The sequence below is a fragment of the Falco punctatus genome (assembly GCF_963210335.1).
Source record: "Falco punctatus genome assembly, chromosome: 10".
Taxonomy (NCBI): Eukaryota; Metazoa; Chordata; class Aves; order Falconiformes; family Falconidae; genus Falco; species Falco punctatus.
The window spans coordinates 35,119,177-35,145,958 of record NC_137590.1 but is presented as its reverse complement, the minus strand read 5'-3'; the positions used below and the strand labels follow the sequence as shown (position 1 = coordinate 35,145,958).

At 39.5% G+C, this 26,782-nt stretch overlaps 1 protein-coding gene across 10 annotated transcripts in view; it reads left to right on the top strand.

The window, feature by feature from the left end:
• CHID1 (chitinase domain containing 1) overlaps positions 1 to 26,782 on the top strand; it is a 128,251-nt gene that overhangs the window by 16,896 nt on the left and 84,573 nt on the right. For 9 of the 10 annotated variants that reach the window (XM_080405621.1, XM_080405620.1, XM_080405616.1 and 6 more), the window contains one exon: positions 7,407 to 7,499. The exons of the other annotated variant lie outside the window; for it this stretch is intronic. In XM_080405621.1, coding sequence (XP_080261747.1) covers positions 7,407 to 7,499 — 93 coding nt within the window. The remainder of the gene's footprint in view (positions 1 to 7,406; positions 7,500 to 26,782) is intronic. 10 annotated transcript variants of the gene reach the window in all.

Sequence of the window (26,782 nt, the reverse complement as noted above, 5' to 3'; positions counted from 1 at the left end):
TTCAAGACGAGTTTGGGTTTTTTTGGTTTTGATTGTTTTTTGTTTGTTTTCGTTCCCCCCCCCCTTATTGCCAGTCCCCTAGAAATGGTTAGGGTGTTTAACTTGCAAAACACCTTGTGTTGGGCTTGCCTCCTGAAGACAAGCATTCTGAGTAAGGCTAGTCTTGGCAGCAAGCTGAAGCCTGCATGTGGAGTAGCCGTTGTTTTGTGAAAGTAGAAGTGCATCATTACGTTAAGATTTTGTCTCATGATGCTTGTAAGTTATGGGACCAGTGTCTTCGTTTTGAGATTAAGTCAATTTGTTTATCACTTGTTCTAAAGCTGAATGTCTTGGGTATCCAGTGCCCCAGGGGTTTTCCCTATTAATATTTTTTTGGAGTGAACAGGTGCTTTGAACAGACCTTCAAGGGGAAGAATTAGGTGAACTTAGCACCTTGGCAATCTTGTATTTTTATTGCACAGAATACTGTTTTTGGGATCTGTTAATTTACTTTTGAATAGCAGAGCGGAGTTATTCCTGATAAATGGGTAAGCATGGACAGGCTCTTGCTTCACTTATCTCTGCCAGGAAAGAACCGGAGCAGCCCATGAGCTCTTTAGCCCACAGAGTGGCGGTGTTGTAACGCGAGTCATCCCCGACAGGCCTTGTCGAGTGACGTCTTTCGGAGGTGACAAACACCGGTAGTAAAGCATGTCCTTAACCTTGGGAGGTGGGGGTCAGTTGACAGGTAGGTGTTGAGACAGTGATGACCCCTAATCCTTTGGAGATGTGATGTGCTCATAGAAAAGCAATTGTGCACACTCCATCTAAAGCATCAGTGTTAACTGTTAGGTACGCAGCATAGGCTTTCATGATTCGGATTCTTCAAGGTCAAACACATGAAAGCAGCTTAACCTACTTTTAGGTAAAGGAACAAAAGATCACAATGGTGCTCCTAGGAACAAATAGTCTGCCTTCAAATTACTTCCAGAGCTATCTTCACAATACAAGCAGACCTGCCTAGCTAATACAATTTGTTCCTATTTAGTGTGAACATTTTCTAGTTTATAAAGAAAATTACAAATCAGTTGATTATTTCTTTCTGAAATACAAGGAATAGTCTCACATAAGCAGTTAGCAACACATTATTGAGACTCAACATAGGTGCATAAAAATATCTGGGAATATGCTGCAGCTGCCAGCTTGCCTTATGAAATGGCAGAGAGGCGGTATGGATATAGGGAAAATATTTCACTTAGAATCATGATGGCTTTCATTTTTCAGAACCAAAATTAAATAGATACCTAGCTGTTAAATTAGTAAATAATAAAATGGCACTCAGTTATTCTAGTGTATCTTTTCATGTACCTGTGTTGAGGGGAAGGCTGTGGAAATGCTTCCTGTTGAGGGGTTTTTTGATAGTGTTATGGAAAAGATCTATAATCGCATCCAGTGCACTACCTTAGGGGTGCAGGAACACTTAATATAGTACAGGTTACTTTATCAGTCCTAAAATGACCAGAGAGGGGGGATTTGCTTGTGGGACACCTCAGCTTGGTGTGGTGTTTGAGCTACAAAATCAGCATCTTCTTTCTAAAAAGTGTTTAGTGGTACTTTCCAGCAGAGTACACCAATATTTCTTGAGGCAGGTGAGTCTGCAAAAGAATCTGAAAACTTGCAAATTAGTGTCCTAACTTACTAATGAATTGGGTTATTATTTAAGCACTACTTCATATATCAGAAAGCTGGATTAATTGCAGCTGAAATTCTACTCAGCGGAACTCAGCTGAGCAAGTGTCCCTTTTTCAATAGCTGAACATGTTTTTTTGTTGGATTAAAAAGGCATGATGACATCTTCATAACACATGCTCTCCCAGTTATCTCTATGTTGGGGCTTGAAACACAGGTTGCCTAAGGACCTTATGACAGTTAATTTTCTAAGTATCTCCATATAACAGGGTAACAGTGCAAAAGCTGTGTAAGTGTGCAAAGGTTCTGTAACCCATATGTCCTGTGACCAGCCTCTTTAAGAACCTGTGATCACTGAACTTTAAAATGAGGCAGATTTAGACAAGCCCTATCAGCCCTTTAGTTGTTTCTAGAAAATCTTGGTTATTTTCTTCTTTTTTTTTTTTTTTTTTTTTTGTGTGTATGTGTATGTATGTACTTGCTGCAACATTAGAAATGAGTGAAAAATCTTCCTGCAAGGCCTGACGAGTTATCTAAAAAGAGCTTTCAGTTTCTTCTTTGTCCTAGCTGGCATTACAGATAAGGTGAAATGTTGCTAAGAAGTTATGTGGCTGGTATTCACTACAACACAAAATTCTGTGGTTTCAGGCTCACCGTGTATCTTCTGTTTTACATCTTAAGCAGAACTAACTTAATCTGGTTTTGTTTGTTTTCAAGAACAAAAAATTTTCTGATAGTTCTGGTTTGGGATTAGAATTGCCCTGTAACGGTCAGCAGACTGAAGTCTTAAATTCTGTCAATCCTTTGTGCTGCTTTCTTTGGCGTATTCATTTAAGCATTAATTTTACCAACAGCGTAAATTTTATATAAGAGAATTACGTGCCTAAATATAGCTGCTTGGTTTCATGTTGGGTATCTTAAGCAGCCTGGTCTCTGGCTGTTCATGAAGTACTACCTCTATCTGAAGAACCTGAATTGGCTTGATATGTATGTGTGGACCTAAGTTTTAGGGGATTTATGCTGAGCAGTTCAGGCTCCTGTAGACATCTAATACAGATATTTGAAGTACCCTCTATAGTACTGGTGTCCCTTTCCTGTGATTTCTGGGAATAGAATTATTGATATGCAAATCACAGTGAGGTCCAATTTAATGTGACATGAAAGACTGCATCTAAATGATGTTGCCTTTTCTCATGCTGACAATCATTGTGTGGTGAAAAAGTATTCAGCTTCCCATCTTTTATTCCAATGTACAGGAACTTGGTCTCCTAACAAAAATCTAAGTCAGCCTAGATATCCTGTGCAGATGATACCTCAATTCTAATGTCTTTTACTGCATCTTATAGTTTAAACTTGCTTCTTAACTAAATAACTGTCTTTTATCTAAAACTTTCTTGACTGATTTTGCAATAAAATATTCTGAGTTATTCATCCTGTGGCATTTAAGTTTAGAAATGTACTTGGCAGAAATATTGAGATAACTGAGCAAGCAAAGGTTCTCCTGCTTATTTAGTTAACAGCTAGACATGATGATGTCTCTCTCGCTAATCTCACTTGTGGGTTTTTTGGGTGTTGGTTTTTTTTTCCCAAGAGACCTGTGTCATATTGTGAAAAAGGCATGAATATACCATCAGAATCTCACAGCATACATAAAAGTGCACGTTATTCTGATCAGTCTGGCGTTAGCTGACAGATGGCACTGCCATCACACAGAATTCATCTGAAAAACGTGATTTTTTTCCTTTTTGTCACCACGTGCTGCAGGCATTTGATATCATGTAGAAGATGACCTTCAGACATCTTATTAATGTTGGTAGGAGTGTAGGAGCAAAAAGCTCTTCTGGCAGTTCTATCCTTCATGTTAGTCCTTGAAAAATTAATCTATTAATCAAAGATTTGCCGTAATTCACTCCGATTTCTTGGTATTAACTAGGCAATGAAATGGCACAAAAGGGCAATTTCTTCTTGAAGTAGACAGCTTTATTCTGTCCAATTTTCTTGATAAGGCATAAATTTCAGGGAGTACTGACTACCAACTTGTGCAAAAAAAGTGGCTGAGTTGGGAAGTTGCAGAGTTCTGAAGGGTCACGTAACTGAAGGGAAGGATATAACAGTCTTATGTGTCTTCTGCAAGGTTTTTCAAACATACCTACAGCTCACTCTTGTGCGTTGAAGTAAACTGTACTACAAGGAGTCTCAGACACAATAGACTAGCAGTGCTGGAAAAAGGGAGTTCTGAAAAAACAAGCTTCCTGAAAAACTTGGGTGATGAAAATTTGGAGGTCTGCACACTTTATAGATGGCAGGATGCTTTGAAATCATGAACACTTGGAAAATTGACCGACCAAGTAGTGATAATAGAAAGCCTGAAATAGTAGGAATGAAGTAGACCTTAATTAGCTCAAGATAGAGTCTTAAAGCTGCCAGTGTTTTAGTAGCTACTCTGAAGTTAAATTTGACAATGGTGAAATCTCTGGTAAATATTTAACAAAGCCTTTTCAGGAAGATTGATTTTATTCCTGCTTGCCTGCACCTCATTATAGTGTTTAAAATGTCAGTAGCTTTTCTTTCAAAATTACCAGTGGAATATGGGAGAATATTGCATTTAAAACACTGGAAAGTACTGTTGGGACACAGTAAAGTTTTAATTTCTAGCACAATAAATGAGTTTTCTGCTATTGCTGTTTGGGGGAGAGGGGAAGAGTTTGCATTTGATTTACATAATCTTTCTTGGCTGACAAATGGATAAATAAATCTTTGATCATTAATCCTGTCTGATTTGCTAGAAGGTTTTCAGGGCCCAGAATCCTGGTTTGACAGGTTAGTGAGTAGATGTTAATCTGGGTTTCTTGATCAAGCATCTGCAGTTGTTCAGCTACCCCTTTTCTTCCCGACCTCCTCCAGGTTGAAGCTAATTAATTTTTGGCCAAAATTAAACTGCTTGGATTTGGTGACAGGAGGGGGGGAAGTGGCCATTTTGGTGGAGTCTGTTTAGTTGACTCCTGTCTGCCAGCTACAAAATAAAACCAGCAATCCAGACTGTACTCCTGCCCCTTTATCAGGCCACAAATCTCTATCCTTTACAGTTGTAAGTTGTGGTTCTATGCTGTATGTCTTTCTAGTTTTAATATATAACAGCTTTTGTGCAGCTACTGGTTTTGTGGGTATGTCCTGGCTTTTGTGGATTCATTTTTACCTGTGCTGGCTAACTATCAGTGTCTGATATTGCCAAAGAAGGGAAAGCTTTCAATTTAATATTTGCTTGAATTCTTCTTTTTTTTCTCTGCATCTGCTTCAAAATAATCCCAACTGCTTTTCTTATGCTTCAAAGCATTGCTGTCTGGATAGCAAAATTTTAGGCTCTGAGGCAGATATGTGAAGTTGCAAAGTTGGAGCAAGGGTGTTAGCTTTGTTTCTAATTGAAAAAGATGCTGTCTTGCTCTGAACCTATGTTAGGTTCTTTTGTTCTATCCTGCCCCTCCTTCTGTCCCCTTACTTTCTAAAAAATGTAAAGTCAGCAAATGTTTTGCATGGTGTAGAGGTCTCAGTTCCTACAGCTAACAAAGGCAGCCAGGCAGAGAAGAGAGATCACTGCTGATAAACAATGTAGAATGATCTCAGTGCCAGAGGATTTGAATCCTTGGTCAAATGTATCTTATATGTAGTATCTTTGATGGCTAATAAAGGGTACAACCATACTGTAGTTTGGGCATAATTAGTTAAAAAGGTCACTTAGCCGTGAGATACAAAGCAGTGGGAAAGAAGGCTTAGATAGTTTTAATATCATGACTCAATGGGAGGGTTGTCCTGACAGTTTTGTCTGACCCTGTCCTCTGTGCAGTAAACGATCAAGTGTATCTTGCCATTGAATCTTGTTAAACAACTGTTGCGTTGTTTACTATCAAACTTGGTTAAATTGCTGTTTTATACCAATAAACATATTGCTGCCTCTCTGAGTGAAGTGTGTCACTTCATTCCATGACAAGTTTTTGATAAGATTATATCATATGGGTGCCATGATGAGTATGTTGGAGGCAATAAATGTCTGTTTAGTTTAGTGTTGTAATTTCTAATGCGTTCATATGGAAAAGGATTTTTCTTTGCTGTAATTGATTTGTTTGAATAGTGACACACTTAATGTGGAATGCATATGATAAGGAGACGGGAGGGAAAGCTGTTACTTTCCCAGAGCAAGCATGGTAGAAGTACCTGCTGCACAGATGAAAAGCTGATTCCTGTAATCTCATGCCTCCTTCTGGAAGAGAAAATGTAGGTGGCAGTGTGACAGTTCTTTGTCAAGAGCTGTTCAGCACAGCCAGCTCTCAAAATTGTAAGCACAAAATACTGATGGTATTGGGAAAGTAGTAAAACTTGCTTTGTTTGTTTGCCAGGATTTTTAGAGTAATGGCTTCTGTAGTACCCTTAGGAAGCTTTCATCAGGCATTAAATCATTTCAGGGAAAATGAAAATACTTGGTTACCTTTGGATAGTGTCTACAATGTGCAAGTCAAGCATCATTACTATGATGGATAATCATATGGGAACGTCAATGATTTCAGAAGAATATCTCTAGGATGATAATGCCTTGAAAGGCATGACAGTACCAAAAGTTGTTTCTGAAATTTCAGGTCTAATCCAGTTTAAGTGGAACAAACAACCTGGAAGATTGCTTATGTATATCCTGCTTTTCCTGGTTTAGCACATTTAAACTACTGGAATGGGTCATGAAGTTGCTTTCTACTTGGTTCAGATTTAAGCATAATTCTGAACAGATCTAGAATTCTGTGCTAACAGCTGCCTGACTGCCTTTGAGGACCCACCAGTGCGTAAATATGAAAGTTGACTTTGTTCTGGAAAATCAGATGACTTAAGGAAGGCACACAGAAGGGCCATATTTATAGTGCAAATTTAAGGTAATATTTGACTCCTAAGATAACGATAGCCATTAAATGTTTTTGTTTCAGCAGTCTGTCTCTGAAGGATTTTCTATTAACATTACCCTTCAAATAACAAAGACTAAAAATGGTTTGCATGAGAATTTTAGGATTTATTTTCCTATTGATGTGCTTAAAATATGGATTTGAAAATCAGCTCCTGTGAAAGTTTTTAAGTTATGCATCTGGAAGGTGATACTTCCAGATATGATGTTGTCAAACACTTATTTTGTAGCTATTCAGTAATGTATTGAGAAACAAAAAGATTATACACAGGAAAAAACAGTAGCAGAAATATCTCTAAACACAGGCCTCAGAAATATCCCTGAAGATTGCATGTCTTGCTGTGAAAGCATCTTTACAAATTCTAAGACCTCATGTGTAGTAATACAGTGGCAACTTCAATCTATTCAACAGCTGCTTGTTTCAGAACAGTGTTTGGTTCTTCTGTTGAGCTAATTTCTTTTACTTAATATGATCTCAAGAAGTGACCTGCTTTGATAAGATATGCTGGTTTTACATGCTAACAATGCATAGTTAGATGAAAATAAAACTAGGAAACGTTTTAGCCCCAAGGTGATCATCAGTTCCAATAAAACTAAGACTGTCTCCAACAGTTCAGTGTTCTTAGTCCTTGAGGAGGGTAAACCTCTGATTGGTCTTCTGCTATTGTCATTTGCTACAAACTGTTGGGCTCTCTTAGCAGCTGGGTCTTTTCAATTATTTCTACTGTTAAACTTGTTCTTACTGATATATAGCACCAGTTTCACTTCCTTTCCCTCTGACAATGCATTTATATTTCAGGGAGTTGATTCACTTGCTCATTCACCTTTCTGAAGCTCTGCATGAAGCACAACTTAAACTTGTACTGGTCATCCCTCCTGCAGTTGCAGCAGGGTGAGTATTCCTATTTAGATGGCAGGTTCTAGATGAGAAATACTTCCTTCTCTCATATACAATAAATCCAAAGCTTTGTTCATAGCTGTGCAGTTTAAATGAATAAGAAATGGTTTGAGTTTGATTGGTAGTCCAGTCTATGCATGTTGCACTGAATAGTACCTATGTGCATTCATATGTACCTCATAACTTCTGACGTCAAAATAACAGAGGGACCTCCTGTTGTGGTGCTAACCCAAAATGTCTGGTAAGAACTTTCAGGAGAGCAAGAGCAGAAACCGTTGTGGAGCTTAATGACTTGTTGCCAAGAAGTGAAAAGGATGTCATAAAGGTAGCATATAAAAAGGACTTTCTGAGCCTCTGGGCACAATTTCAGCTATGATAGATAATAGTTATTCTTTAAGTAAGAAAAACAGAGCTACAGGAAGGAATTACATCTATAGTAAAGCTGTGGGTTAAAAAAATTACTTGTTTTGACTTGATGGTTTGTATGTACAGAAAATGCATTCAGTAAGAGGATAATATTCAGAATTGTTAATGATTCTGTTTATTTGTGCAATTACTTGAATCTGATGGATGTACCAGTTTATATGCTCTTCTGGCTGAACAGCAGTAAACATCTCTTATTTTTCAGTTTTTATAGCTGAGAAATATTTACTGCCTAAGATTGTACTTGTTGAAAAAACAAAACCCATGTGGAAAATGAGAATATAATTTCATTATATACGGAAAGGATTTGAATCCTCTTTTTACATTTTTAGAAAAAGATTCTACATTGTCTTTAAGTAATGTATAGTAAAACTGAAAAATCTCTATAGTCTTCTGGAAAGAAAATGGCACTTTAGATTTTGCTATTTTAAGGAGATTGTGTTCTAGTCCTTCCAGGTTTTGAATGATGAATCAGTGATTACATCCATGTGAGAGTCAGCAGACAGAACTGAAGACAAGGGTGGAAGGTGATTCAGAATACCAGCATAGTGATGGGACTTCATTATTGTAACTTCAAATTGAAACGTGGGCTGTGCCAATGCTATACATATTTATTAGCAAGAGTTTTTCTCTGTCTGCCATTTGGTAACATTTGTTCACATTTGGATGCCCTTCCAGGTCAAAAAGATGCATGGTATCCTTGCACCGTGAGCATAGCTATCCTTGTGGAAACATGTTTATGGTATACAGTAGTGCTACAGGGAATACATCATGCCTTTCAGAGAACTGCGGTGATAAGGGTTATTTTATCCCAAAACCTACCAGGTTCTCAGTCTCCGTATTCCACTCTCCCCTTTGCTTGCTTCTCAAAGGTAATGAAAGTTCCTGTTACGTTGTGAATAGGCCAAATGTTAAAGTTATGTACATGTCATGGTTAATGGCCTTTTACTGTCAGAGTGAGAAGCTCCAGATCCCTGCTAGTTGTTTTTAAGAGATTTGGTGGGGACTATTGTCACACGGGACTGCAGAATAATGCAGCATAACCTGTTGTACAGGATTACATACATGGAACAGTCTTCATAAAGTAGTTGAATATGTTGCAGTGGGTTCTGCTGACTGCGGAATAGGTGACAGATGAGACACACGTGCTAATCCTGTGTCGTGCTTTGCTCCTTATCTCTGAAATTTACCTAATGAAATAGGTACTTTGTTCTGGTTATGCAGATATTTTTGGCTTACTGTGCTTGACTTGCTGGTAATGATAAGTGGGAAAGACTCATAATATATAGTTGGCAACACAAGATTATTTTTTTTTTCTAAGCTTCTTTTTTCCTTCAGGATGTTCAGCAACCTTATGCCTGCACATGAAAGTTCAGTAATATAAGTCAATCTTTTTATTATTAGGTATTTTTCAGGTGAGAGTTAATAGACAGCTAAAGAAAAAATATTACAATGTCTTATTTTTCTCACTTCGGGCTGTATAACAGTATGGACAGGCTCACAGCCACTGCAGTTTGACAGTTTAACAGCACAGTTTCAGGATGGTGTTGTACAACCTCCTGAATTTCTTGTAGGCTGTCACAGTCTTTCAGCGTACATTCCTTTTCAGGGCACCAAAAAGGCTGAGACAATGGAATGCTTGAGTATTTGAGCAGGCTTGTAAATGTCTCTTCTGCAGCCGGACTTTTCTCTGCAATGGTCACAAGTTTTTGCTGAATTTTGTGGGAAGGTCTGATAGCACGAGGGGGAAACAAAGCATATCTGCCTGCAGATATCTATGCAGAGCTCACCTCTTCTGTGGGTTAGTGATGTAACCCCATCCAAACCAATTCCTGAATACAGGATATGTGCTTTCTGCCATCTGAAGACTGGAGGGCCAGAATAATATCTACCTGTAACTGATTTTGGTTTATTTTCTGTAAAGCTATGTACTTCAGGATGGTTTTTGTGCTTTATATTTTCATCTATTACATGGTATAACTTTTATATCCTTAAATTGAAGTAGCTAGTTTAACACAATAATCCCTTTGCTTCCATGTTTGGCTGGCCATCAGATTTTGATAGGCAGAGAGGGAGGAGCAATGTGTTGAAGATTATTGCAAAAGCAGACAAAATAAATGCCATGTAAATTGGTAACGTAGACAGTCCTGTAAAATAATACTTGTGCAGAGCCGTTTCTTTAGGACTGAAGGGTTCTGACAGCCTAGCTTCATTTTTGAGGAGATTCTTCCCTGTCACTCTAGCCCCTCTGTTTCTACTTCAGTTCTGGTGGTTTTTGCAGTATGTTTTGTGAGATTCTCTTTGTGGAACAGTACTGATTTGTAGTGCATTATGGCATTAAGAGAGTAGATCCAAGTCTCAGAACGACACTAGACTGTTGTTTCTTGTTCTCTAGATGTGGTGTGGCTTGTGCCTTTTTCCTCCCTGGGCTGTGTGTTTTCCATGGTCTCCCTGTGTAAGAATACGCACCCTATAATCCTGAGGCAGTTTGGCCTCCTGCAACACCCAAAATCTTGTAGTGCACAAAAAGGAATGCACTAAGTGGAGTCAAGAATTTATTGTTTGCCCACTTAATATTTTAATTGTCTGATAGTCCAAATTACCTAGTTAATACAGAAAAGCCTCATGAAGATTATAGCTAGAATTGTTATGCAGAGCCTTCCCACTTCCTACTGCTTTGCTATGGTGTTATGCTTACCTTTCCATTGTTCCTTGTGGGTCCTGAGGTTGACACTCAGTATTCCTTGAGCACAACGATGAGTCATCGGCATGATGAGGTCTTTCTCAGGAGCAGTGTGATATTCATGCTGGAGGTTTTTTTCTTAGTCAGAATTTGGATTTCATTTGGGGCTATTTCCCATGTTTCTTACCACAGCCTGCTTTCTCTCCTTTGGCTGTCAGCTGAAGGTTAAGGTTTGTTCAAACCCCTCAGGTCAGTCAGACCTTTTCCATATGTGGTATTCCCAGAGCTAGAGGCAGTAGTCACTTGACCACCATGCAATTATTTGAAAGGAGGTTCAGGCCATAAGATGCAGAGGATTTTAATCAGCACTGTTTCTCAGGATGAGGCATCACGTGTTGCAAGTTATCAGAGCTGCAGGGCAGGGTATGCTGTTCCTTCCTGTCAAGGATGTCTTTGTGTGGCTGTTGAGAGCGACTTTTGTGGTTGGTAATACTTGATTCTTATGAAGCCAGCTTGTTCTGTCAAGAGAAGGTTGAGAGTCATCCAGATATGCTTGCGAATATAAACACTTAGGAGCTTCTTCTGATGCATGGATTTCTTTGTTGATAAAACTTTATACTATAGGGAAGGTTCCAGGAACCGAACCGTGCTTTTGGCTATGGACCCCTGAAATGCTGGCATGGGTCTCAGTAAGCCAGTGTTACATGCCTTGTTTTATTAGCTCATTGCACCACAGAGCAATAACTGCAATACTTCTTTAAAAATAAAGACATGGAAACTTAAGTCCTTAAATTCCTGGCTCACAAGATAACAGTCTGTCAATGTTGCAGAGGTTAATACTCTCATTTCTTGCAGATTTCTCTGGAAAATTGTGGGCTGGTATGCCTTAGTGTCACATGGATGTTCGATGGTGATAAATACTCTGAGATTGTTATGCTTTAGTTTTAGTTAAGTAAAAAAATAATGAGAAATTACTATGTCTTCTCTCCTGTCTGTCACTTATTCCAGTCTTTCACGCTGCCCTCTTATGATCTACATTTCATCCCAGTTGATAGTTCCTTTTTAAAGCAATCTTCTGTTGCTATTAATTGTGGTCTATTACAGATAAAGCAAAGGAGAACACTTCAAAACTTTTTTCTAAAATGCTTTATCAGTCACTTCATCACATGGATGCTTTTTAAAATGCTAATGCATGCTCTGGTAGAATTTAAGTAATTGCTGTAAACACTGTTAAAATGCGTTTGCTCCTTTTGGTGGTAGGAACAAAGTGGAGATTAGTACAAACTTTTAAGATTCCTGTTCATCGGGATGCCTGTTGGCATTACCAGATTCAATCTTATAGCCAGAAGGACCTAAATCTGTGCTTTTGATTTTTGGATTTTTTTTTTAATACATAGTCATATGGGGTTTACAGTGTAGTTTTTCTAAATCCCCAAACAGGAGTTGAAGCCACTGTAATGCCTCTGGATTTTTAAACACATTTTGCCTTGGCTGGAATTTGCTTTAAGCCAGTTATATCTTTCAGGAGTATTTTGCAGCCTACCACCACACTGAGGTTTGGACCTTGTGTTGTCGTTGCTTCTCCTGCTGCTGTTCAGCATAATGACAGAGTAGTGGGTTCACAGTTCCAAAACCTTTCTGAACTGGGATTTGGAGATGCCCTGTTAGAGCTGGGAAGAGCTGCCTGTCTAAAATGCAATTTTAAACCTGAAATATAATGTGCCTGTCCCTAAATGGCCTTATCTGTAGCGGGGTAGTGAAGTATTTGTGTTTTCCAGCTGCGGGAGATAACACCTGTAGTTTATATGAAAGAATCAGAAAGTTTCATTCCTCTGAACAAGTTATTCTGTTTCTTTATGCATTTTTAAAGTTTCTGGGATTTATTCATGAACCTTAGTGCCCAGGAGAATGCATTAGTCACATTCTTCTCACTGTTACATAAGCCACCTGTCTGTGTATTCCATGTATGTCTCCTATTGCATTAACTAGAAAAAAAACACTTGTTGAGTAAATAGGTAGCTGAAAGTACACTCATAAGTTAGGGAAATATCCTAAAACATTCACAATGTCCATGTACGCTTTAAAGCTAAGAAGGACATTGGATTTAGTGATATCAGTGTTATAAATGATAACAATCAAAACAATTTTATTTTGGGTTCAATCGATTTAGGTTGAGAAACAATAAGCAAAAACAGCGCTGGGTGTGCGGAGAACTCAATTACTTCCATCACATGCACACCTGAGTCCTAAAAGCAGCGTCTTTTATCCCCGGATCTTGACCAATCTCTTCTTGCTGGATGTTCGTCCTGCTCTTTCCTCACTGGATCGTTAGGGTACACCTTCTCCTCCTATTGGCTCTCCTTTGGCGTTTTTCAAATCTCAAGGTCTTTGTCTCCTTCAGTGGGCCTTCCCTCGTGTGGTTTCGCTTTCCTTGTGTCCTTTTGGCGGGCTTTTCCAGGCAGCGATTGCCTCAGGGGAAGGGGAAGCCATCACATTGTCTTAAAGGAGAGCCACACGTGCCCACTCACCACAACTGTGATACAGGTCCCAGATTTACACAGGGTACAACAATTACACTTATCACAGTACATTCTATTTTTGACATGAATCATGACTGCGTTTATCACATCAGTAAGCAGAATCCTGAAATTTCCTTTCTGCCTTACCTGACTTTTTAGACAGTAGCTGTACTTTGAAAAATTTTGGTTTATAGGATAACAAGGCTTCGGCTGAAAAGTGCTTCCCATTGTGTATTAAGTATCTCGTGTCTTAACTCACTTTGGGTTTTAACACTTGCACGTGGTTGAAAGTGTCCTTTAATGCATCTTATATTCTTTATTTGTTGGAATCCCTGTCAACTGTTAATCAAAAATACAGCAAAAGGCATGGAAATAAGCACCATCAAGAACCAAATAATATTTTAGAGTTCAGCAGCTGGCAAAAGATGATAAAGGAGACATGAGTTTTATGTGGAATACCCTAATCAGCTGGGATGCTAGGAGCTGAAACATAGTTCCTTTTGTGTTCTACCCTGATTAAAATTTAAAGAGAGAGCATAGTTAAATGTAAGCAGTTTACTTAGCAATTCGTAATTTAGACTCCTTTGATATGCATTAAGATCAAAGCAGTCTGGCAAAAAATGCTATCTGAAAGGAGACACTTTTAAGAGCTAAAAATACTGGTTTGTTTAGGGGAAAACAGTCTGGAAAATACAGCGTTGCACATGAGATCAAGTGCATGATGCAGGAAGGAAACATATTGGGTCATCTGTTTAACTTTTCAAATTAAGCTCTTGCAAAAAAACCTGAGTGAGACTGATCCTCTAGCTGAATAACTACGCCCTACAACTAAATGATCTAGTGAAGCCTTTGGTTTCTTTGGTTTTTTTTGTTTTCTTGGGAAATGTTCTGGGCTAAAAAAATACTTCACTTGATATTTTTTTTTTTTAATCCAGACATTTTATATATTCCTTTAAAGCATTTTTCTAATGTATCAGTTTACAGCATTGACCAGAGACAGTTGCACTGACATAATCAAGGCGTGGGAATGTGTGTGGAGGCGGATCGGGAGGCAGCAACCTCTAGCAAGCTTTCCTGTCACAGAGAATGCATGTGGAGCTACCATGGTGGCAAACAGATTGAGATAGTATTTCTATCCACCTGATGTCCAGGAATTGCATGATTTTCCTGCAGACCTAAGTGGTTTGCAGGAGAGGAACAGCAGGAGCCAAAGCTATGCTCTAAAAAGTGTATGTACTGTGATTCTCCTTTGGGACAGGAGACTTGTGGTTGTGTATCTTGAAGAGAGGTGCTAGGATTGCTGTGTTATATAAATGGTTGCTAGAGCAGATGGTTTGCTGAAGACTTCCATGCTGTCTTTCAACACGTCTCAAAATGTTAGTGTTACTGCTTTTAACATGCATGGATATGGATGCATGTATAAACTCTGTGAGTACCATTTCTAAACCAGTAAATGGATAGCCAGGCATATTCTACTCATTGGTGACAGTGGGTAGCTCCATTTGTGCTGACTAATCCTGGCCTTGATTAAATTCCTGGCTTAAATATGTTCACTTCAGCAATTATTGTATTGCAGAAATCATGCTGGTGAAAGCTGTGTGGATGTTTTTATACTGGTATCATAAGCCTTTTCCCGAATAGGGTAGCTGTGCTGGAGTGTGAACTACCTTTATGCCTAAATACACTGTTGGGAGGAAAACAAAAAGGCAAAAAAAAAAAAACAAACCAGCAAGTGGGACTTGAAATTTGGTTGCACCTGTTCTCTTAAGTCTGTAAATCACAGGGATTGAGTTGGTTATTTCATTTGTTTGCCTGTGCTTCCATGCTTTATAGTGTGTCAGGGATGCTTTTTCAAAGGCAAAAAAGTGAAGCTTTGAATTTGAGTAGTAACTCTTTCCTGTCTGCAGGTAGATTGAATTTAATCTGACTAGATTAATACATATTTTGTCTGGGGTCAGCAACCATTTTAACCATGGTGTTTCCCCATTACAGTGAAGAAAGCAATGAGTAAAGAAAATTCTTAAGTTTATTTGGATGAGGTATCACACAGTCACAGAATAGTCAGGTTTGGAAGAGACCACTGGAGATCATCTAGTCCAAGCCCCTGCTAAAGAGGTTCTCCTAGAGCAGGTTGCACAGAATCATATCCAGGTGGGTTTTGAATATCTCCACAGAAGGAGACTCCACAGCTTCTCTGGGCAGCCTGTCCCAGCGCTCTGTCACCCTCAAGGTAAAGAAGTTCTTCCTCATATTCAGAAGGAACTTCTTCTGTTTCAGTTTGTGCCCATTTCCCCTTGTCCTGTCCTTGGGCACCGCTGAAAAGAGCCTGGCCACATCTTGACGCTCACCCTTAAGCTATTTGTAGACGCTGATAAGATCTCATTTCAGTCTTCTTCAGGCTAACAGGCCCAACTCTCTCAGACTTTCCTCATACAGGAGATGCTCCATCTGCTTATCATCTCTGTAGCCTTCTGCTGGCCCCCCTGCAGTAGTTCCCTGTCTCACTTGAACTGGGGAGCCCAGAACTGGACACAGCACTCCAGATGTGGCCTCCGCAGGGCAGAGTAGAGGGAGAGGGTCACCTCCCTTGGTCTGCTGCACATGGTCCTCCTAATGTACCCCAGGATCCCTTGGCTTGGCCATGAGGGCACACTGCTGCCCATGGGCAACTTGCTACAGGCCTCCAGCTTGACTCTGTGCGGCTGATCACCACTCTGAGCTCTGCCATTCAGCCACTTCTCAGTCCATGTCACTGTACCCTCATCTGTTCCATGCTTCCTGAGTTTACGTATTAGGATGTTATAGGAGACTGTGTCAAAAGCCTGCTGAGGTCAAAGTAGATAACATCCACCACTGTCCCCTTGTCTACCTAGCCAGTTATTCTGTCATAGAAGGCTCTCGGGTTCATCAGGCACTATTTCCCCTTGATGAATCCATGTTGAATGTTCCTGATTACCTTCTTTTTCTCCACACACTTTGAGATGACCTCCAGGATGAACTGTTCCATCACCTTTCCAGGGATGGAGGTGAGACTGACCTGCCTGTAGTTTCCTGGGTCCTCCTCCTTGCCCTTTTTGAAGATTGGAGTGACACTGGCTTTTCTTCTGTCCTCAGGCATCTCTTCTGTTCTCCATGACCATTAAAAGATGGAGACTGGCTTGGCAATAACATCTGCCAGCTCCTGCAGCACTTGGGGGTGCATCCCGTTGGGGCCTGTGGATTTCTGGGTTCAGGTTTGCTGAAGTGATCTCTAACCTAATCCTTTCTCCAGACTCTCTCTTGCCTCCAGGGTCTGGGAAACCAGAGGGCTAGCCTTAGCAGTGATGGCTGAAGCCAAGAAGGCATTCAGTAACTCTACTTTCTCCATGTCCTTTGTCATCAGTGCACCCACCTCATTCAGCAGCAGGTCCACATTTTCCCTAGTCATCCTTTTCCTGCTGATACAATTGAAGAAGCCCTTCTTGTTGACCTTGACATCCCTCACCAGATTTGATTCCAAACAGACTTCAGCGTTCCTCATTGCCTCCCTGCATGTTCTGACCATACCCCTATATTCCCCTTAAGTGTACTGTCCCTTTTTCTACATCCTGTTAGTTTCTTTCTTCTGTTTGAGGTTTGCCAGAAGCTCCTTGTTCAACCATGCAGGCCTCCTGCCTGCTTTGCTTGGTTTCCTACTCCTGGGAATGCACATAGATTGAGGTTGGAGGAAGTGATGCTTGAATACTAGCCAGCTGTCTTGGACCCCCTACCTTCTAGAGTCCTAACCCATGGGATTTTTCCAAGTAGGTTGTTGAAGAGGCCAAAGTTAGCTCTCCTGAAGTCCAGGGTTGCATTCCTACCTGTTGCTCTGCTTCCTTCATGCAGGGTCCTGAACTCCACCATCTCATGGTCACGGCAGCCAAGGCTGCCCCCAACACCTTCATATCCTCAATAGCTTTTCTTTGTGAAGACAAGGTCAAAGAGCACACCTCACCTCCTTGGCTTCTCCACCATCTGTGTCAAAAAGTTATCGTCAATGCTCTCCAGGAATTCATTGGAAAGAGCATCACTAACACTTTTGTTCCCTGCTGTCCTGAGAAAGAGCAAAGGCAGACAAAAATCTCTCAGGAGCTGTAGATAAGGTGTTGTCTTCACAGGGATTCTGGATCTAGCCGTGGCAGCGTAACCATGGCTTTTCTGGTATTTGTAGCTTCTTACAGACATAAGACATATGGTGTGACTGTGTTAAGGACCAGCTTGGTATATGCAGGTTTATTAAAAGTTGTCAATTTTGCTAAACGTGGTGTTAAATAACTCTGTATATACAGACAGGTTGTTAGTGGTCACTGTTCTTGGGCTTTTATTGTTCCCTGAAGTATAATCCTTTGTGCAAAGTAGCAATAAGAGAATAGCGTTGGGTGTGTCGCTCCATAATACAGCACTGCCCTTTACTTGCATTTTGATGGTTATGATATGGACCAAGCAGTTTGTCCTGTGTGATAGCTATATTTTTAAAACACCTGTCTTTGGTTACAAGAGAGTAAACCACTCCTTAAATAGCAGATGATTCTTTATTTCTTCAAGTTGTATCGAATCTGTAAATGAGAAAAAGTAAAATCTGGAGTAAACTCAGTTGTCGAGGCGAGCAGCTCTGGTGTCAGCACAATCAGCAGCAGAGTGCTCCAGTGTGGTGCACAGGGTGTTACCCAAACCAGAGGAAGCTCAGGGGAGCCAAGAGTGCTGGCAGGAACCCGCAGCTCACACCACAGCAGCCGAGGAGAGCTGGGGTAGGCCAGGAGCATGGTGGCCAAGCCCCTGGGCAGCATGAGTGCCCTGGGAGGACAAAAAGGGCCTGGCACAGCAGTTTGTATGGAAGGTGCACAGGAAGGGAGCAGTGGTATCCACCTGGTAGAAAGCTGGGACATCTCTAAGCTCTGCACGCACCCCGACTGACACAGCTTCCCAGCCATGCTCGGGTTGCAGGCTGTGCCCCTCTTGTGCCAGTAGCAGACAGCAGCCATGAGCACGGCTGTGGGAGTGCGCCTGCGTCCTGTTTAGGGGCCTGATTGACAGAGTCCCTTGGGAGACAGTCCTGAAGGGCCAAGGGGTCCAGGAAGGTTGGACATCCCTCAAAAAGTGAATCTTAAAGGCACAGGAGTGGGCCGTCCCCATGTGCCGAAAGGCGAGCTAGTGGGGAAGAAGGCTGGCCTAGATGAACAGAGAGGTTTGGCTGGAACTCAGGAAAAAAAATGTTTATGACCTTTGGAAGGAGGGGCAGGCAATGCAGGAGGACTGCAAGGATGTTGTGAGGTTATGCAGGGGGAAAATTAGCAGGGCCAAAGCCCAGCTAGAACTTAATCTGGCTACTGCAGTACAGTACAAGACAATAAAAATGTTTCTATAAATACATCAAACCCAAAGGTGGGCTAAGGATATCTCCATCCTTTATTGGATGCAGGGGGGAAACACAGTGACAGAGGCTGAGGAAAAGGCTGAAGGCACTGAATGCCTCCCTTGCCTCAGTGTTTAATAGTAAGCCCAGTCTTATGAGGAGCGGCTGAGGGAACAGAGCTTGTGTATTCTGCAGAAAAGGAGGCTGAGGGGAGACCTCAGCTGTCTGCATCTACTGAAAGGAGGTTGCAGTGAGGTGGGTGTTCATCTCTTTTCCCAGATAAGAAGTGACAGGACAAGAGGAGATGGCCTCAAGTTGTGCCAGGGGAGGTTTAGACTGGATATTAGGCAAAATTTTCTCACTGAAGGGATGGTCAAGCATTGGAACAGGCTGCCCAAGTCACCATCCCTGGAGGTATTTAAAAGCTGTGTAGATGTGGTGCTTAGGGACATGGTTTAGTGGTGAACTTGGCAGTGTTAGGTTTACAGTTGGACCTGGTGATTTTAAAGGTCTTTTCCAACCTACGTGATTCTATGAAATATCTCAACTTACTCGATATGCCATTGAGAACTCTTTTGGGGTCTTTTTCAAGGAAGATCACATTTAAGATACTAAAAGTTTGTTTTATCATACCCTGAATATATGGTGAAGCTCCAAAGAAGCACTGGTTACTTTGTCACTGTTAGGAGTTTCAGAATTACAGATGAAAAGCCTGTTAAAGTAGTGATTACTGCATTTCTGGGGGAAAAAATTTTAAAATATCTGCTTAAAACCTCCGAAACTTTGGAGTTTTGTATGTGTCAATCATAATTAAAATGCATGGTAGACAGTTTTAAAACCAGATTTTTTTCAATTGTTTAAGAAGCCTCAGGTAACACAAGGCAGCTTTATACTTTAGTAATTTTATCAAATCTACCATGGTAATGCTAGATGTATATTAGTCCTTGGTCCTTGGTCCTTGGTTTAAGTAATAATATGTATAACAGCTGCTGTTCTTACCTGTGTCTTAATAATACAATGCTTACAATATTAATTAATAGTACATTACAATACTTCACAAATACAACGCTTTCCAGTACAAAGCAGAGACCATTGAGCAGTGTGTTTTCATTTGACTTTATGGGACATGGTCTTTGGGATTATTAGCAAGAATGAAGCACATTGTAAACAAATCATTGGAGCTATCAGCGTCCTCATGGAAGTTCTCAAAAATACCACTACTGGTAAATTGCATACAATTTAGCTAGAAGAATTCGTTATCTTCTGGCCAGTTTCTGATACTGTATATCAAAGTAGTACTTAAATTTAAAAAACCCCGCATGTTTTTTAAAAGGTGCGCTTAACCGCACAGTTTCACATCTGGCAGAAGGATGAAGAACTAGTGGAAATACGAAGTATGGTTCCTCATCTCTAAAACAAAAGCTCTCAGTATGAATTTGGTGTAAGTGCTGGCTTTCTTAAAATAGTGAGCTCTGCAGATGTGCAGCTTTTGGACTAGGATGTTATTTCGGTGGCATGCATCAGCAAAGATTGTATGGAATAAATAAACCAAAGTCTGTTAATGACTTTATAGGGTCATATCTTCTAGTCTTTGGATTGTTCTTTGGAGTCTCTCTAGATCTCCTACAGCTTCCTTAATAGATGGTTCCCTGAACAATGTTTCTATAGGCACAGCTCTTAGTTTTTTTCAGGAAGAAATATGTGTCCATATGTATAGAGCAGAATGTATAGGACAGCACAGATAATTGTATGGCAGATGCCTGGCAGGTCTAGTATATTCTGAATACATTAGACCAGTTATATATGCAGTATAAAAATCAGTCTTTGCTGATCTTCTGCAGAGATTGCTGGACCTCTAAAATCTGGGCCAGAGAAGTGATAGGGCAATGTATTTCATATGAAAGTGACCTAAAACATTTTCCTAAAACAGTAAGGCTAGTGGATTGTTTTTAGTTTTGTGGAAGATACCAGGTTGGTAAGTAAACTTTTAACAGGAGCTGATCAGATCTTGAAGTTATTCTAGAAACATTAAAAACTAGCTGGGACTTATGCTGTGAGATTAAGTAAAGGCAGATATAAATTACAAATTTAAAGAGGGAGAAGTAAAACATGGAAATGCCTGGAAACTTCCTGAGCAGACCTGTGTGAGAAGATGATCAGACAGTTTCAAAATGCCGAGGCAACAGTGCTGTGAGATGTAGGGAAAGGGACACTTTTTATTTTGAGATGATTGACTGGGAACTTTCAAGGTGACAAAAGGTTATTAATTATTCTGCTCTTTGTGCTAGGCAGGTCTCATGGAAAACTGAGTCTGGGGTGCTATATTTATAAGAGAATGTAGCAAAATAAGAGTGTTTAGAGGAAAGCAAGAAAAATGCGTAGAAGTATAGATAATGTCTCCTTTGAGGAAAGTTTGAAGAATTCAGTATATTAAAAAGAGGACAAATTGCCAGGAGACATAGTAAGTCTTCAAATGTGTCAACAGTGGCTAAATAAGTGACAGTGATACATTGGTCTTTACATCAGCTTGGAAGAAAAGGATAAAAATAATCATAGTTCATGATATAGAGTGTTCTTAGGTTGAACACTAGAAAAAGAGTAATGTCAGATGGCAAGACACTGTAGAAACACCTAGAAAAATTTTGATATCTTCATATGCATTTTGAACTTGATACATATCTAAGTAGCAGGTGATGCACAACTGTGCAAGGATGAAATGGAGAGAAGCCTTTATTAATTTCTTTGGATGGTAGAAACAACATTCTATAATGCCTGTTCAGTAGAAGAGTGCAAAGAAGCAGAGCTGAGCCAGTGAAAGAAGATAAAGACTTGTTGTGAAACTTTCTTCCTCTGTCGCAGGAACAAATCAAACATTCACAAATACACCTTCCTCCTGTTTCTCTTGAAGAGCTGTGGGCAGCATCTTGTGCAGGGAACACACCTGAGACTCAAAGGCTTTCTTTGTTAAGCCTCCCTACTAAAGTTTTAGGTAAGCTAGAAATCTAGAGAAGGGATTTAAAAAGGGTAGGTGGGGCAGACATAGCAAAGGAATGGAGAGAGCTGAAGATACTTAAGTCAGGTGTTGGCATTCTGTTATTGAGACTTTATAAGCTTGCTTTTAGCCTCTGAATTTAAATGACAGGTAAACATTTCCATAATGTCTAAAACACTAAGAGGCCCATACTGTTAAATTTATAAACTTATGTGAGTTTTCATGAGTTGCCTAAAACTGGCAAAACATGCCTATGACAAAATGCTTTCTGTCAGATACTGTGCTGGCTCTTTTCTCCTTGCCTTGAAAAGTTTGCCACATATGTATGTGAAGCACAGCAACACTGAAAATGTGTTTCTGCTTCCTGTCCATTCTCAGCTAAGTCCAGTTACATCCCAGCCATAATTTGTAACTGCTGCTTCTTACTGTGGCTGATCTCTTGTTTGATGGGGAAAAAGGAAGCTGAAAATCATAGCGCTTCTTACATTTCAAACAGTCTGAAGTCTTAAGATTTGGTAATTGATTTTGGTTATGCTGAGGTTAAGTGTTCTTGACAGTATGTTTTTTTCAAAGTGATGAAAAGTTGCTGGAAGAGAGTATTTTTGGTTTACATGTACATTATGAGACAAAGGACTTCAAGAAAAAATGAAAATATCTGAAGGGCCATTACTGTATCACTGTTTTTACAGTTGGCAGATTATAAAGCCTTGACAGTGTTTTACTGTGATTCAGCAATTTTCCTCATTTCAGCCTCAAAAGTGTTTTTCATTTAAGCCATTAAAGAGAATGCATTTTATGTTAAAATGGTGCTTAGCACTATTTTGAAAATCTTCATTGTAGTATGCTCATTGTTCTAGGAGCTGGATCTGTTGACATTCCTGAACAAGGTCAGAAGGAATATTCTGTACTGGTTTTGCTTTAGTTTTGTAGTAGTGGGGGCAGAGGGTAGACAAGATTGATTCTAAATTACTGTAGTTTTGTCATGAAAAGACTAGTTGTCTTGGTAGCTTTGAAATGGCATTTTTTGTTTATTGAACGTTAGGGTTTGCTATAGTGAGATGTGAATATATGGACCTAAAGACCTAGCTTCTTTTAGGAGATCACTGGGGAAAAACAAGAGGCAATTAACAGATTCCTATTTAGTGTCATGCTGTTTAGGCAGAGTTATTCCAAAATTGGTAGAAAGCTGGACAAGTATTTAGTCTTTTCTAAAAACATATCACTGAAATCCTTCCAGGACTGTATGGGGGCTGTAAAGGTTAGAGTATACTGATCCTTTCTTTAGGAAGGAAGAAATTGTATTTGCAGGAAAAAAAAGATGTTATCTTGTTAAAAAGAGTTCTTTTAGTGGAGTAGAAAGTGAATAGAAGACTTTTCTGGAGAAACTGTGAAGCTTTTTCTAGTGTCTCTGCTGTTTATGAAGAGAGATTTATGTAGCAGGGTTTTCTTCCTTTAGACTGCTAGCTGACTGTTCAGAATATGTGGATGTTTCTTTGTGTTTTTCATTTGCTGTAAGAATCAGCTGTTTCTTAGGTTTTATGGATCAAGATCCACCTTTGTATTAGGGGGAATCCTAGAATTGTTCTGTATTTTGTCAGCAGGTATGTAACAATGGATTTGGGGAACAGACCCTGTAGCATTGTGAAGTGATTTATCTTTTTAAAATGTTCTTGCTAAAGTTCAAGTTATTACTATCTTTGTTACACTAAACTTAGTATGATCTCTTAAGATGAATATAAGAAAATGGTTGAACAATATGCATTTTCTGTCTGAACTTTAAAAGAAAGCCAGACAACTACATTAATGAAAGTCACTCATTAAGCAGGTGGAAGCAGAGATGGCTGAAAAGTAGAATTTCCAATTTGTGCTAAAAACATCCTGCAAAGCAGAAGTTTTGATATTCAGGTTCTTCAGCTTACTCTACTGTAATGCTGGTTTATTACCTCTTTGTTCTTAAGAGAGTTTGCAAAATACTTCTCTGCTAGGCACGGGTCTTGCTCACAACTTGTTACTTATGAAACATGTGCAGTGAAATCTGTAGTTGTGCATGTCTTTTGTTTTTAACTTTTTTAGATTCTAGGCTTTGAAAAGAGCATTTTAAAGCTACTGCAGTCTTGGCAAATAATCCATATCAAATTTGTCTGTATTTATTGGCTTCTTGAGATGCACAGCAGTAGTGCAGCTGCTTTCATCTGAAAGCTGCAGGAGCCCAAACCACTTCGCTCTCTTCAGGTATTTGACTATAATGTATGTTCCTCATTCAAAATACAGCAAGCATCCCTAACTTTGGATGTTTATATTTGCATATGTAAGAGTAAAAAAACCCCAAACCCTACAGCCTCTCTCCCTGTTATTAAAGCTTCTCCAGGTCCATAATGTCAGCATATTCAAATCTCTAAATTTCCACTTCTCCAAAAGCAACATTTTTACCTACTCAGTTTATTCTTGCTGCAAAAACATTGTGGATGTAAAGGACTGTCTTAAGTAGCTTCAGCTCTGTCTTTCCAGAGTTTCTATGCAATGAAAATTAATGAAAGTCTTCATTACTGTTATCCAGTAGCGGTAGATACCAGCTTAGTTTTGCTACCGTGCTGCTTGGGAAAGATTGGCAGCAGGGCAGACAACTTGTCCCTCCTTTTACTTTGTACTGTCATGCTCTTTTCTTCCTCACCTATAAATACACAGACATACTTTGCTGAAAAGTAAGAAGAATACATGATAGAAAATTGCTTGTTGACCTCATGGTGGCCCAGCTCAGCTGATGCCACAATTGGCCAGTGTTTTGCATATATGATAAAGGAAATGGGTGTTTTAGTCTCTTAGAGTTGATTATGAATGGGTACTTGTAATTATTAAGGTAATCGATGTCTTTCACCAGGAGTCTGACATCTTCACAAGTTGCTGCAGATTCAGTTGCCTTGCCATTACTTTGTGTATAAAGAATGATATGTTTGTGGGTTCACTGTGCTGGTATACATGCAGTTTTCCTTAGAAGCATTTCTAGCAAGTAGTATTTATGATGCAGAATATGCAAGTAAATAACGGTAATTTTTATGATAATATATGGTAAACAAATTCAAATAAATTTTATACAGCTTTTAAGATGTCTCTGTTTTTTGAGTGAAATGGGAACTGTCACTTACTTTTAACATCATTCTCAGACAGGATTATACAGCAAAATGTAAAGCCTTGAAATTTTGTAAGTAAATGCCAGGGACCAAACCAACAGGAAATGTATTGCTTGTTTCAGATGAAGTTTTAAATTATCAGATTATGTCAAGTAAAAGCATACTAGAAAAACAGCTTCATAGAGTGGTGCTTATTAAGTAGAATTCTGTTTTACCAGTAGCTACACCTTATGAAAGGTTAAAAAGTTTGTGAAAAACCTACCCATAATAATCTTAGTTTGTTGGAATCAATAATACTATTGCTGCACTTTTCTGATCTTCTACACGTCTGATTATCTTCCTTATTTTTCCTTCTGATTTGATAAATGAAGTCACATAAAAGCAAGCAATTCTAAAAATGATCAGTGTGTATTCACTGAGGCTTAGCTAGTATATACACCAAGTATGCTTTCTTATGCTCTCTGTTGCTAATAAAGAAATTTGATGCTGAAAGACAATCTTTTTGGGCAAGTATTTTACAGAAAATGGGACATGGGAAGGAAAACCTGAAAACTATGATTGTACACAGTTTCCTGTTTGTTGTGCCTGGTTGATGACAACACATTGTCCTCCATTATTCCTGTAGTTGTCCATCTTCCTGTGATTATCCTAAAAAAAAAAGGCACTGTCAGGAATATGGAGAGTACAGTTACATATCAAGAGATTTTGAAATCAGGTTCTGTGCATAAAACTCAGCACAGCATAAAGCGTAGAAATGACTCTTAAGTGGGCTGTCCAGGCTAGCTGACTGGCATAATAGTTTTTTATTGCATACTAGAGAACCTGTAAAATATGAATGACTTGGATGACAAGACACAGCTTGAGACATGAGTTTATGTTGAGGGGAGCAGAAAACTGGGCAGGAAATGACTACTGACTGCTTCTGAGTAACCGTTATTGGAGAAAGCTTAATAACCTCTTCAAATTACAGTAATACTATTGAATTGTACTCAGAGTCATACTGTTGGGCTCGTGAGTTTTGTTTCTTCCCTGTATAAAGGCTTGAAATATACGTCTGTCAGTCACATCTCTTTTTAGACACAATCCTGTTAGCTATAATAAACCTGGATGCTTGTTAAGGGCTCTAAACTACATATATTTCCCTTACCAATGACCTACCTGTTTTTGCTGCTATTTATTGGGCTCAGTACAGCATGGCTCTGGCTGTGGCCATGCAAGGCTCAACACATTTTATATATATTCAGAAAGGACTTGAGAGGAGCAAAACTATTCTTAGAAATGGCTTTTTAAAGACTATGCCTTGCTACATAGAATTAATGCAGCCACGGTCTGACTACACTGACACCTGCTGAAGCAGGTGTACACATCAGTTTTTGAATTCCCGCTAGGGAGAATTGTTCAAATAATCTGTAGGTCAACTAACAACGGTCAAAGAGAAGGAAGAGTGAAATGTATTCCTCCTCATGTCTGGCGTTTGTGGCTCTACCAATTCTGAGCCAGCTGCTGCAGAGCAATTACTGCATAAGTTTCAGTGTGAAGCTGGAAAACTTTCAAAAAAAAAAAAAAAAAAGAAAGAAAAGAAAAAAAACCCAAAACGATGAGCATTTTAATCTTTGCAAGGAGGAATTAAGCCTACATTTGATGTGTTAGGGTTTTTAAATTAGGCTCATATGCTCCAGGGTACAAGCTTGTTTTGCGTGATGTTCTGCTATTGGAGCGTGGCTTGCCTGGGCATTAAGCCCTGGCATGAAAGGCACTAGAGTAGTTAGGAAATTAAGAGAACCAAATGGTGACACAGTGGATGTTCATTTATGCATAGTCTTGCTTAAATGACTCTTCTGAAGAGGCTGAAGCAACATAACAGAAACAGCGTTAAAGAAGAGCCGTTAACCTCCCCAAAAATGGAAGCAGTCAATACAATGACAGGTATCAAAAGAAACTTTCTTCTTTGCTATTCACATTGTCTGGTTTTGGCGAACAGGTGAGTTTCTTTTGTTGGCTTAAGAATTTCATATAAAAATTCATAAGTAACTTGAAAAATACAGTGTAAGTGGTGCAGACTGGTCTGCCAGCATGCCTCAGCTCTGAGGACAGCACTTCTCAGGCTCATTTGTCCCTAGGTGTCTGCTGGGATTTCATGCTTTCTTTTCAGGATATATAA